This window comes from Calidris pugnax, unplaced genomic scaffold (genome assembly GCF_001431845.1).
Source record: "Calidris pugnax isolate Ruff unplaced genomic scaffold, ASM143184v1 scaffold70, whole genome shotgun sequence".
NCBI lineage: Eukaryota > Metazoa > Chordata > Aves > Charadriiformes > Scolopacidae > Calidris > Calidris pugnax.
In genome coordinates this window covers 11,306,685-11,320,913 of record NW_015090862.1, presented here as the reverse complement: position 1 = coordinate 11,320,913, position 14,229 = coordinate 11,306,685, and the positions used below count along the sequence as shown (strand labels likewise).

Sequence of the window (14,229 nt, the reverse complement as noted above, 5' to 3'; positions counted from 1 at the left end):
TTTTTTTTTTTTTTTTTTTTTTTTTTTTTTTTTTTTTTTTTTTTAGAAACAGCAGTCAATCAGCTCATTGTCATACGCTTGGTTAACTCAAAGACCTTACTTGAACTAGCCTTGTATAACACTTTACTTCATTTCAGGGACAATCTAACTACTGTGTCTTACGTTAAGAGTGCACAAAAGTTTTTCAGTTTTCCACAGATGCCATGGTTACCCTTACTTCTAAACAACATCTGGAATTAGATGTTTTGAGACAGGACTCTGGGCTACAGAAGTCTAATGAGAGCATGAAGGAAAAAGACATCTTTTAAATGGCAGATAGAAAATTATCCTCAGCAGCTTTGCATTTCTCATGACAAAAAAAGGGGAGCAGGAAGAGAGAGCTGGCCTGGACATGAAAATTACATTCCCAGAGCTAAACACATGAAAAATTAATCTACTCTCACCTGTGACAAAAATGCATTCAAGAAGGCTCTTAAACTCCACCTTTGATTTTTATCTTTCAGCCAAGCAGATTCAGTTTAAAGACAAATTTTGCTCATAATGCACTCCCACTGACTTTCTTCATTTTGCTTTCACAGCAATGAGTGGATATTATAATGCAGATACAAGTTTCCCCAGAATCTTGAAGTGCTTGGTGGCAAAGCCCCTTATAAACAGAAAGATTTTATTCACTGGCAGCAAATATGCTTTTAAACATATGTTCTAATAATAAGTAGGCAAGGTTGACCTAGAATCCACCTGCCCACACACCAAACTTGCCAACATTATTTTAGCAAATTTTCAGCATTCACTACATTCAGTGCCATAAAACACCTTTCAAAATGAGGTGCTATATAATACCTTTTAAAAAGGAGAAGGATGCAAAATAAATACCATCTTTACTCTTGGAACCATCAGCAGTATTTCTATGCATAAAATAATAAGTGAGACAGGAAATAAAAGATATTAAAGAACAAAACCCAAAGCAAATTGACTGTTGGCACATGAATTGGTCAAATGTTTATTTTTGTAAAGAACAGCTTTTATTAATTTTCTGTCATGTTGCAATAACTTGGATGTGAATATAGTGATCTATATCCAGGACCCAAAAAAGTGCAGATGCTGACAATGTACAGATATTTGCCATATGTCCCTACAGGCCAATAAATTATTATTATTTTTTTTTAGTTTAAAGTAATTCACATAAATGAATCGAGAACTATTAACACACAGAGCTTATGTGAAATGTATCTCAACTTGGTAAGATGACTATAGATTTTTTTAAAAAATTGTTCCCAAGATTTTTCTGTGGTGTACAATAGATTTAACCTCTACTTTCCTTCTGACTAAGTGCATGCAACTTATTGGTCTTAGAAAGAATATTCATAACAGCTTTTATTTGGTGTTATTTCACATGTATGTCCCAATAAAACCCGGAATTTCCAGCCTAGCATGTGTTCCATTTTACAGAATACAATGTCTTCCCCAAAGGACTTGCATGGTCCTGCAACAAAAAACCTCAGTGCCAAGCCCACTGCACTCTATGATGTCCTGTGACACTGATCAGAGCCAAGTCACTTTTGGACAATTAATTATAAAGAACTTTATAAACACCATGAACATAGTAACTGTGCACTGTGAACAAGTTACAGCAAGGGCATAATCATGCCTATGCCCTTAACGGAGATGAGTTGGGAACAGCCTGAAAAGGCAAACCATTAAGGTAAAATTAGGAACAAAATGAAGCATGGAGAACAGCTATGCAGAGTTCTATGTGTGCATCTGAGCAGTATCTGTGAGATACTGCTGTGAGATATATAGATTTTTCAAGGGAACAGTACAGAAGAGCGAGGACTCCTAAGAAGAGAAGTTGGCAAGTCCAAACTGCAATTCTGACTAATACAGAAAAAAAAAAGGAAACAACATTTTTTTAAAACTGACTCTATAATACAATCATTCTTTCACAACAGCCCCAATCCATGATCAGCCAATGTCTCAAACTACTTAGCCAAGCAGCAGAGTATTTCCAACCTTTAATATCTATCTTACATTTCTCATATTTTAGAACAAGCACAGTACCCTGTTGAAAACCCTGTGAGTTTGATGGATGCTTCATGTATGCAGAATCTGACTTGGAATTTCTTACTGATACTTAAAACAAAGAAACAATGCAAACAAACAGTAAAGGTGGCTCACATTTTTTGCTACTCAAATTTTAAGACATAATTCTAATTGAAGACTTCAAAGCACTGCTGTAAGATAAAAAAGAACATAGCATAATCCCGATTTCAAGTATGTATTTCCCAAAATGTTTACCTTGGATGAAAAGTAAATATAGAATAACCAAAACTAATACTAGACTTCAAACAAGCTGGTTTAAAATAGAATTCTATCCATGCTTATACACTTACCTATTACTCATTTGAAGCCCTCTTCATGAACAAAAGAGGCTTCCTAGAATTCAGACACTCCGCATTAATGGCAGACAATCTGGAATGCAAGCAAACCCACAGAGTTAACAAAACAGCCAAAGCAAGTATAGCTCTTACCTACTGAATTCAGCCTGCAGTGAGCCTGGGGCTCAAAGTTAAACACTTCATTCATTCACAGCCTTAGATTTACTCTGGCGAGTCTCAAAATGGGAGCCAGGCTTCAACAGTCATCCTGGAAGACAATGACCTTTATTGATATTGATGTAAATTTGGAGTTTGTGTTCGCTGTCAGTCAGGTATGATGTGATCCCTATTGATTTGTGGTGAAAGGGCATAATGATTCTAACCCTCAGGGCTGGATGAACTCTGCTTAGGGCAGCAATGAAGCCCTACTGATGGTGAAGAAGGTGGTTAGACAGCTTTCCTTGTGCTGTCAGACAACTACAGATTACTAGAAATGCCACTCTGACCAGGGGACCTGAGAGCAATACAGACAGTTGACCACCGCTATATTTTGTGGCCTGTCCTAACGTATGAAATTTGCCTCCCCTTCAGAAATCTATACCTCAATCACACAAATCTCTTGGGAACAAGCCTGGATCCAGGATACACTGAGAGCCCTCTTCACTATGTGGAGTATGGAGAGGCTGGCGAGGGCAGAGGAGGTGGGTTCAGTTGGGAGCAGAATGATTAAATACTTGAATTAGGAGATTTACTAAGCAAATAGAAAAGAAATTGTGTGCTAACTTTCCAGCTTTCTTTCTCTTTAAAATTTTTAAGTGTTCATGCATTTGTTCCGCAGGAGTGTATTTCCTAGACAAACATATTGTCCTTCATATTCTTAGTCAATCCATTCTTTGCTTTTCTTACTCATATGATGACATTATTCTCCTTCTGTATGTCCATATGTTAATGATTCATAACCGTATTAAAAATGTGCTTACAATTAGTCCTCCAGATGCAACACACAGACTACAGCAACCTCAACCAGTCTGGAATGGACAAAGAATCTTCCACTGCTGCAGTCCTCTCTGCTTCTCTGCCCCCACTTAAGTCAGCAGCAAGGGTGGAGCTTCTAGTGTTTTGTATAAACTTATTTTCCATTCAGACCTCTTCTAGAAGTTTTCCAGAGTATTTCCTTTTATGGCATTTGTTTATTTGCCTCCCTGCCTTTCCTTATAATAATTAGCATAGGCAAAATTTATCCAGTTAGTATGAAAAGTCTATTATCTGTTCTTTTCCCCACCGTGTAAAGGAGCACTCTATTCTAATACTTCCCTCTTGTAGCCAGAAGCTACTGAAGTCCTAAAGTCCTAAGGAAAATAACTTCTTTTAAACACCGACTTTATAATACAGTTATTCTTTTACAACTGCACAGTGTTAAAGGCCTGTTCCTGTTGGAGGCAATCTGGTTCTAAGAACAAGAACTTTTTCTGCATTTCTTTAAAAGGCTCAAGATAACTGTAAGTAACTTTTAACATCCTTGGTACATTTTCTTTTATGCAATCTTTCATCTTCTGAATCAGGACAGCTGCATCTGCAGGCTGTGTGCAGCCACAGGGAACAGAAGTTCAGGAATCAAGCTTTCTAGGAGTCCGAACTGTGCATCTCTCTGGAAAGGGTTCACAGGCAGCCAGGTGTCTGCTGGAGGTGCAGCAAACAGGTACAGTACGCATGGAGTCAGCAAGCTTATTTGTCTGCACAGATTTTTCAGAGAAAGGCAATGATGTTTAGGAATCTGACAGCGCTTCCTGTTGGAGAGACAGGCCAAGATTATAGAAAAATAAAACTGTGACCATTCAGGGATCTAACGCTTCTCTATTACACTTAGAAATATACCCTGGAATAGTGAAAGACTGTACATAACACCAAGTTTTCAAATGGTGTTTTCCTAATTTCCCTATTAAAGATCAAGATTGGATGTCACCAACCTAGCAAGACCACTGGACAGCAACATGAGTCAAAGTTCTTGAAGGGGAGTAAAGCGTATAGTCTCTGATCAACTTGCAAATGCAAGATGGTAAGAAAGGAGGAATATTTTGCCTGGCTTAGGATATTCTATGCTGTCCCCTAAGCCTGGATGTAAGCTATACGTGGAAAGGCAGCCACTGATCACCAGGACTGAGCAAGAAGAGAGCAGCAACAAGAAAAAATCCCGTCAGGGAACAGGGTGTATCTCACATCAAGACATCTCATGGCAGCTCTGTTCAAAGCAAAGGGAAGATTGCCACCAACACCAGTTAGCGAGACACGTAGCACAATATTGCCATACTGTTCTTTGTAAAACAATATGCAAACATGTTCCTTTTTTCTTTTTTAAAGGGATGGTCGACTGAGCCCAAGGGATGAACTGTTAACACTAAATGGACAACCACTTAAAGATCTGTCCAGCAAGGAGGCCGAACCTCTCGTTCACCCAACAACACGGCTGCTGAACATCATGATGGCTAGCAAAGTAAGCATGAAAGTTGTGGTTCCCTCCCATAATGGTGGGGTGATTTGGGAATGTGCACTGGAGAAAGAAGAGGAATTTGTGCATCAGACGTTGGAAGAACATGGTTTTGTGCTTCCTGACAAAACCCCAAACCTCTTGTGGTCAGACTCTGGTGACTTTCAGCATAGCTTTTTCCCAGATAAACAGAGGCCATGGGGAGGCCAAGGCCCTGGGAAACTCTAGCAAGGGCTATACAACCCCTCCTTTTAGAAACACATGGCCTTCCAATGTTGATTTTCCATTTGCAAGTTAAGCAAAGACAGAGTTGGATTTAAGGGAAGATGCCTTAAATCCCTAAATTTGCAGATGACACCAGCGTGTTCACTGCTCCATGCAGCTTGAAGGGAAGGGATGCCATCCAGAGGGACCTGGACAACCTTGAGAGGTGACACCATGCAAACCTCATGAAGTTCAACAAGACCAAGTGCAAAGTCCTGCATGTGGTTTGGGGCAACCCCAAGGACCAGTACAGGCTGGGCTGAGAACAGATTGAGAGCAGCCCTGAGGAGGAGGACTTGGTGGATGAGAAGCTCAATGTGAGCTAGCAACGTGCCCTTGCAGCTTAGAAAGCCAACTGCATCCTAGGCTGCATCAAAAGCGTGGCCAACAGGTCAAGGGAGTTGACTCTACCCTTCTACTTCAGTCTTGTGAGACCCCACCTGGAGTACTGCATCCAGCTCTGGGGCCCCCAACATAAGGACGTGGACCTGTTGGAGCGAGTCCAGAGGAGGGCCACAAAGATGATCAGAGGGCTGGAGCACCTCTCCTATGAAGACAGGCTGAGAGAGTTGGGGTTTTTCAGCCTGGAGAAGAGAAAGCTCTGAGAAGACTTTATAGCAGTCTTCCAGTACTTGAAGGGGGCCTACAGGAAAGATGGGGAGGGACTCTTTGTCAGGTAGCGTAGTGACAGGACAAAGGGTAACAGTTTTAAACTGAAAGAGGGTGGATTTAGATTAGATATCAGGAAGAAATTTTTCACTCTGAGGGTGATGAGTCACTGGAACAGGTTGCCTAGAGATGTTGTGGAGGCCCCATTCCTGGAGGTGTTTAAGACCAGGTTGGATGGGGCTTTGTGTAATCTGGTCTAGTGGGAGGTGTCCCTGCCCACAGCAGGGGAGTTGGAGCTAGATGATATTTAAAGTGTTTTCCAACCCAAACCATTCTATGAATCTGTGATCCATAAATCCAGAAGCCAGAGAACAGGCCCTGTACTGAGGTAGTTTTGTGGATCTAGGATTTATAAGCTAGGAAATTTCCATGGGTGAATGTTACTGGACTCTGCTACAAAGAGAGGGGAACAGGAGGCAGCATTAACAGGTCAACACCACCAGATTATCACCACATCTCTTAGAGGAAAACCCTTTTGATCTTTCTTTCAGAGTCCATTTCATCGGATTAGACACATTTCATTCCAGGTTCCTTGTCCTCTCATCCCCACCCCCAACTTGATGGCACCAAAAGCCTTTCACTTGCAAATTCTAGAGGAGAGGATGATGATTAGACAGAGTTAGTTCCCTACCGCACATTTACCACTTTGAAAACAATAGGTCACAGCCAGAGATTTGTTGCAGGCTTCAGAGCTTCATATTCTAGGAAAGAAGGCAGTTTCTGCCTGCTATCTGTGATAGGGTCACACAGAAAGCTCTGATATAATCCTAGACTGAGAAAACACCCCTGACTGGAGCTGCTATTAGGTCAGAGTAGAGTATTCCTCTTTCTAGGATAGCACTAAATATTCTTACCCAGATGTCTGCTGGATTCTGCCAAGATTTTTGTTTATTTTCTCTCCTTTAAATGCCTAAGTGGCCAGAGATGACCTGTATTAAATATTAGTAGCATAGTACCACTGAAGAGGCAGCCAGGTGAACTGTGCTTTTAAGACAAGCCTACACCAAATTAATTAAAGGTTAATAGCAAAGGCTTTTCAAGCTTCCTAGCTTTGTAAAAGAAACGTTGCAAAATCATTTTCAAAATGCCTCTTTAAGGATCTTCTCTGTATTTCTTATTCTGACGAGTTCCCCAGGGGAATGGAACTGGAAAGCCTTAGCAGGATTTTGCTACTTGGCAATGCCTCCACCTGCTGTCGAAGAGGAAAATTATCATTCATGAGTTCTTGAGGTATCTCCTAACAGCACTACTAAAATCAGCCTCTGGAATAAAGTGTTTGTCTTGGTTGGCTCTATACAGATTAGACTGATGCTGCTCTTGTGGCCTTCTTCGACCCTGCAGAATATCAGTGAGCAAAATCCTTTTATATTTGGAGTTTTGCTATATTTCAATCAGTTTCCATATGCTGTTTGTATTCTTCCCTTCACTATGACTCCCTCAGGATCAGCAGAAGCAGGACTTTCAGGATCAATACACCTCCAGAAATTATAGCTAACATCAACTGTTACTCAGATGTGATCATTTATTTATGTTCAAACTGTTCTAAAGACCTGCATTTAGAAACTTCAATGTTTTATCTACAGGTTTTTAAATGCTAGAATTAGTGCCCATATTTTCAAAAGCAACTAAAAGTTTCCATGTAGAAGGGGATTAAGTTTTGGAAAACATTAAAGCCTAGTCCTCAAAGGTTTTGAAACACCTGGATTGTATTTTGACTAAAAACTGTCCCTCTGAAATTAGCAGAGGTTAAACCTCTACCCGCCATTGCAAAGCTGGACCTAAGAATTTTTCTCTTGGAAATAACACCCTTCTAAGGTAATGGAAACTGAATACCTAAAAGCACCAGTTATCTCCAGAAATTAGAAAAGCATGGCTATAGTTTACCATACATTAAAATATAAATCTGTTTGAACCAAATGGGGGTATCTGATTAATTTTCTGTCAGTTTTGACTGAAGACTAGACTCTATTTCTATTTTATTACTTTGGCAAGTTATAATCATGTTTATAGCAAAGTTTTGACCTACGTTCTCCTTTATCATCCCATATATTTTAAATAAAAGTTTTGCTCTGTGTTTTTTTGATTCAGCTGAAATTTGCCCAATCCAAATTAAGAGAAATTTTATTTTTAAGTTTAGACCACTTTCAAGAATTTCTTCCGTAGCACTAGTTTGTTTTATAATTTATTTTCTTTCTTTCTTTTTGTTTTTTCAGGAAACACCAGCCTGTAAGGAAAGGCCTTTGGAAATACAAAATGGGTTTCTGCACAGTAAAGCTGCATGTCAACGGACTCGCAGCAACTCCACCAGTAAGTTGCAAAGAACTAATCTTTTCTCTTGCAATATTGAGGGAGTGCATAGCACCTCATTGTGTGATGGTGCCACAGTCTTGAAAGAAACTGCAGCGATCGGCCAGATTTGGTCTGGGATCCTCAGCTAAGAATTGCTGATGCATCAAAGCATCAGCTTTTATATTCACAATATCCTGCACGTAGGAGTTTTGTGCATAAGCATTCCATTTTATATTTTTTAAGGGGTATTCAAAATAGGCCAATGCTTTTTTGGTAGGGAATGTTTGCTTTTCGATATGTTTAACATCAACGGCCATCCATACAGTGAGGATTGAAAAAGACCACTCCCTTCACAGTGAGATTTACAAGAGAAAAAACATTTTTAAGTAACATTTACCTCAAAAAATTAATGTGCAGACACGTCCAAGTGTTTGAGAAATAACCTATTCTCTTTCTTCCTGTCTGACAGGTATAAACCCGTACTGGGCAGGGGAGACAGAGTGCGCAGCGCCCCGGAAAGCCGTGCCCTTCAGAGACAGGCAGCCCCACACTCTCCACACCGGCCGCAAATCTCTTTCCCAACAGCTGGACTGCTCTGGAGGGAGAACGCCTGTAAGTGCTACAGGAAATCACCTGAAAAACAGACAAAACCGTTTCCACCTCTCAATGACCTGGGCAGTCACTTTCCCGCCAAAAGCTACCTTCCTTGCAGGCCCCGTCAGGGAAGATGGCGCACACCTGCTCCCCCCGCTTTTCAACCCCATCCCCACTCTGTGAGGAGTAGGAGAGTGGGAAAAGCTCTGCACCAGCAAAGCCCCATTTCTTCAGCAGTTTCTCCCTCCCATTGCCCCATCAGGTTTTATAGTGTGTGTAAATCCCCCTGTGTCATTTACTCACCTTGGTAACCACCCCAGAGGTCACCATAGGGCTCTTCCCCTGTGTCTCCTGCCACTGACCATGGAGATGCTCCATGCATGTGGCCGATAAAACCCCATCCTGAGCCTTGGGCTCCGCCTCTGCAAACATCCTGAGTCACCTCTGTTGGCCCAGCCATGGCCACAAGCAGGTATGGACTTGCCTCATGGCTGGAAGTCACTGCTGCACCGGCTGCCTGGGGCAGCCCCCTTTCTGCCCCACAATGAATCAGACATATTTAAACAACCCCATTAACGTAAGTTAGAGACTGACAGTCTCTTGCTCTCCAGATGGATTCCAAGTGTTTCACCCCAGGCTGGGTGAGCAGAGGTTGGGCAGGGTAGAGAGGGTACGGGTATTGATGGCTGAAGGTCCCCAGGCTCAAACCTGGAGTGAGAAGATGGAGATGAAGCTCCTCACACTCAGCTGCCACCTTTTGCCCTGCCTGAGGGACACACTGCTGCTCCCCCACATTTTCCCAGCCAGTCGCTCACCCCAGGGGTGCCACAGCCTGACCTAGGGCTCTAAAGGAGGTAGCAAACTGGAGCACAAACTCCAAACCAAGCAACACCTGTGCAAACAGATAGACTCACAGGAATTTGCTGAGCTTATTCCTCCTTGAAGGTCCTGCATGGGCAGATGCTGTCCATTGGCAGAGCCTCTTTGGTGGCATCCTGGTTTTGGGTATCATTACCCACCACATGCAGAAATACAAAGTATGCTCCCTCACACGGAAGCAAAACAAATTTGAAAACTTCCGGTTTCGTATTCAGAAACCCATAGCAGAATAAGCAATCACCCTGATCTGGCAGTGGTATACTTTTGGAGAGTATGATTTTGGTACTGAATAGACATTTCCCTCTTAATCATGTTCCCAATCCCATGTTGAAAAAGTGATCTTGTTTTGTTGTCAGAATCAGGACTTATTTTCTTGCATATGCAGAAGCTGAAATTTTGGCTGATGTTCCACACATTTCAACACCTGTTAGTTTCACTTTGCTGCATAAAAAAAAGTGTTGAACTCTCTTGGACTGGTAATGAGTGCAATTAACTCTGGCCCTGCTGAACTTCATGTATAGTTAGCTTTAGGTAATGACTTTTGTCAGTGCTTAAATTAGTTTGTAATAACCAATTTCATGTTCAAATAGGAGGTTGTTCATTAAATATTTCATTAAAGGTTCATTAAAATGGGTCAAATCTCAGAGGCTGGAGTTAAGAAATCCACTGTCTGTGGAACTGAGCAAAGCAAAGCACTGAGAAATTGCTTTGGTTATCAAACAAAAAGCATGCACATCACCTCTCTCAGCTGTAGGAAGAAGCCTACGTGGTGGCTTAACAGAGGCAGCACGGAGTAACTCACAGTCTGAAGAACTTTTGTATTAATTCATATTTTTGAGGAAATGCTGAAAACAGGTTCTCTGTGTCCCATTATAAAGATATTTAGTGGCAAAATGAGGGAAGGAGTCAGAATTTCTTGTTTCTTAGTTCAGTTCTTAGAGGCAAATATAATAATACTTTCTTAGGACCTCTAATGGCCACAAATGGGATTTTGCCATGGGAAATCAAGTGAGAGCACAAATATATATTTTTACACCATCGCACCACCTCAAGGGCCAACATTCTAGTTTCAGTCTAGTTTAGTCGCTATGGGACAATTTCAGTGCGCAGGACTTCAAGAGTTTGAGTCTTGAACAGTTAAAGCAAGACAAAATCAGAGCAATGTATCTTCAAGGCCGCTGGCTCCTGAATCACAGAAAAAGACTGGTTTAGCATAAAAAGCCCAGACTGCTCAGCATGGTCATCAGTTCTGTGCAAAATGATTGAGAGAATTGATTTATATTTTTCTAAACCTTTAGTACCATCAGTAATAAGGAGGAAAATTTGAAACAAACAAGTTGTCCTAATGTACATCCAATAATTTCTTGTTCTCCATTAAAATGATTTTTTTTTTTTTTTAATGTTTACAGGCAATTTCGAGGCCATCTAGATCACTAAGTACAGCACAGTTAGTGCATGCATCCTGTGGCTCACAGGCTTCAGTAATCTCCAACATCGTACTGATGAAAGGACAAGGGAAGGTGAGACTGGGTCCATTGATTTACCATAAATAGAGTTTTACTTCATTTCACAAATGTGATCAGTGAAGTGCAGAGAAGTGAATACAGATATTAAGGTTGCTACTTCTGGGTTGCAAATTCATATCCAGGCTTTGCCAGGAGTGATTAGTTATCATCACTTGCTTCTTAATAACCTTCTGAAGTACCTCTTTGATGAAGCACAGTCTTCAGGTTCTAATGAGGCATCCACATCATGCTAGCAACACTGATATTCACTGCTACCCGTGTTGGCAGCTGAAGGTAGGCTTGGCATCGTAGACTCTGTGTCATCCATAAGCTGCACTAGCACAGAAACTTCAGAGCTTCCAAGTCAGAGTTGAGCCATAAAGACAATTCTGTTGAGGAGACCAAGAGCTACCAGGAACACACAGAACGTCAATAAAAACCAATAAACATGGCAAAAACCATAATAAAGTCTAAAGAAAGACAGAAATAGTTGCATAATTTGTTTTCTAGTAGTGCCCTTGTAGGCAACCAGAAGAAACTGCAAATGAACAAATACAAGAACTGAACATGGGCTTTCACACACACTTTTTTTCTTCCATAAATTAGGGTTTGGGCTTCAGTATTGTTGGAGGGAAAGACAGTATTTATGGACCAATAGGCATCTATGTCAAAACCATCTTTCCTGGTGGAGCTGCTGCTGCTGATGGAAGGCTACAAGAAGGTGGGAAATCCCTTGTCTTTCCCTTTTCCCACTTCAGATTCCTAAAGAAGGATACTAAAGGCAGATTAAAGCGAAGCTGAAATGAGCCATAAATGACTTTTACACCTACAGCCATTATTGCATTTGCAAGACTCCTTTCATGCACATGTATGTATCATGTAAGTTATTGCACCATACTGTAATAGTAACATACTGCATTTTCTCTCTTTAAAAACAGGGGATGAAATACTGGAACTGAATGGAGAATCTATGCATGGATTAACACATTATGATGCTTTACAAAAATTCAAGGTTACGTACACTCCTTCTGGAACGTTTTCTGTCTTTACACACAATATACATATGAACTCAACCCATTCATTCATTATCTTTTTTTTTTCTAGCAGGCCAAAAAGGGTCTTCTGACACTTACAGTCAGGACAAGCTTCAGCACACCTCATTCTGCTTCCAGCTGTCTGTCACCCCACTTGTGTCAGTCACTGAGTTCTAGTACATGCATAACCAAAGAAAACAGCTCTTTCAGTTCAGAAAGTGCAGCATTCTCATTAAATGCTACAAAGCCCAACGACAGGGTCATAATGGAAGTTACCCTAAACAAAGGTAAGTACCAAAATTAACTGAGCACCGGCAAACAAGACACTGATTGACAAAACACTGTTCATTTTCTCTCTGAATGTCTTTCCTCACTAACCTGATTTTTCCTGAACTAAGCTTTTTTAATATACTAAATTAGATCTTGGTGCCTGCCAGTGCTAACAGCTATCTATCAACAGTAGGATTTTGAACACCATCTGTCCTCAAGAGCCAATCATTCATATTTTTTTCACTAAAGCCTTAGAGTCACATTCATATCCTTCACATGAAAAAGTAAACCTCTTAGCAACAACTACCAATTATTAAGCAGATTATGTAACTCTTACCCATAATTATGCAAACAGTTCATCTCATTCTTGAAAAGGCTTATAACCAAATAAAATACTTATCTATACCTTCTTATAGTTTGTTTACCTCCTCCAACTGTCAGCATCTTCTGTTTTTAAACAACCACTGGCAGAATGAAACAAACTTTGAAATATGGGAACATCAAAGCAACAAACAAAGCGAAGTCTCTATGAGAGAACAGTATGACTTACCTAACACAGAGTCTCTATGAGAGAACAGTATGACTTACCTAAGTCTATGGGATCTGACATCAGAGTGATTGTCCAGAGCAAAGAGAGTAAATTCACAAAAATGTAAAGCTGCATTATACAAAACAGAAAGAGGATTGAGACAATATAACAAAAAATAGCCACCTATCCTTAATTTCTATTTGGGGCTTTTTTCATCCTTATTTTTTGTTCTCTCTTTTTTTTTTTTTTTCCTTCCCTGTTCTGTCTCCTTGTACAGTCATTTGTAATACTTTGGAAAATAAACCTGTGTTGCATTGTGTCTGTGACACACCAGTAATGAATTACAACCAGATCTTGGAACCCCACAAGCAATATTCGTGTGCACTCACCATCATAAGGGGAGAAAAAAATAGGAAAAAAAAAAAAAAAGATTGAATGTGAAACATTCATGAACACAGGACTTGGGTTCTGGTTTTTTTTTTTTTTTTTTCCTTCCCTGTTCTGTCTCCTTGTACAGTCATTTGTAATACTTTGGAAAATAAACCTGTGTTGCATTGTGTCTGTGACACACCAGTAATGAATTACAACCAGATCTTGGAACCCCACAAGCAATATTCGTGTGCACTCACCATCATAAGGGGAGAAAAAAATAGGAAAAAAAAAAAAAAAGATTGAATGTGAAACATTCATGAACACAGGACTTGGGTTCTGGTTTGTAAAAAAAAATAATAATAATAATAATTACATTGAAGATTTTTTTTAAAAAGGTTTCTCCAGTGGTTTGTTTTGACTGCTTCTTACATCTTTTTAAATTATTATTAATTCTTTCAGAGCCAGGTGTTGGCCTTGGAATTGGGTTATGTAGCATCGCTTACTTCCAGTGCATTTCAGGGATTTTTATTCACACCCTCTCACCAGGCTCAGTGGCACATATGGATGGGAGACTCAGGTAGGATAAGAAAGAGTGTCTGCCTAATGCCACAAGTTTTTCATTGCTCTGTTTTATGGGTTTATTTTTGACCTGTTTGCGCAGGAAATCTAGTGCTTTTGGGGAGTTCTGGGTTTAAGCATTTGTGCTATTCTGAGGGTACGAGCATGTGTATTTGGGATACATGGGATTTCCAGATACATAGCAACCCAGTGAAATTGTCGTCTCTTGCCCAGGCTGGGCTAGTTTTGGGGGTCTCAGACAAGACTGAAGTACTGAAGATTTCCAAATGATAAAGTATCTCAAAAAACCACAAACATATGTCATATTCTGGCTTGGTTGATCAATAGTTTTCCCTGATGCAAACTCCTCAAATTTTATCCTGTCCTGCCCAATAGAAATAGATAT

At 40.4% G+C, this 14,229-nt stretch overlaps 1 protein-coding gene across 1 annotated transcript in view; it reads left to right on the top strand.

The window, feature by feature from the left end:
• IL16 (interleukin 16) overlaps positions 1-14,229 on the top strand; it is a 47,808-nt gene that overhangs the window by 19,891 nt on the left and 13,688 nt on the right. The window contains exons 4-12 of the mRNA XM_014944576.1: positions 3,938-4,074; positions 4,734-4,866; positions 8,007-8,100; positions 8,552-8,694; positions 10,965-11,075; positions 11,667-11,781; positions 11,999-12,072; positions 12,168-12,381; positions 13,725-13,842. Coding sequence (XP_014800062.1) covers positions 3,938-4,074; positions 4,734-4,866; positions 8,007-8,100; positions 8,552-8,694; positions 10,965-11,075; positions 11,667-11,781; positions 11,999-12,072; positions 12,168-12,381; positions 13,725-13,842 — 1,139 coding nt within the window. The remainder of the gene's footprint in view (positions 1-3,937; positions 4,075-4,733; positions 4,867-8,006; positions 8,101-8,551; positions 8,695-10,964; positions 11,076-11,666; positions 11,782-11,998; positions 12,073-12,167; positions 12,382-13,724; positions 13,843-14,229) is intronic.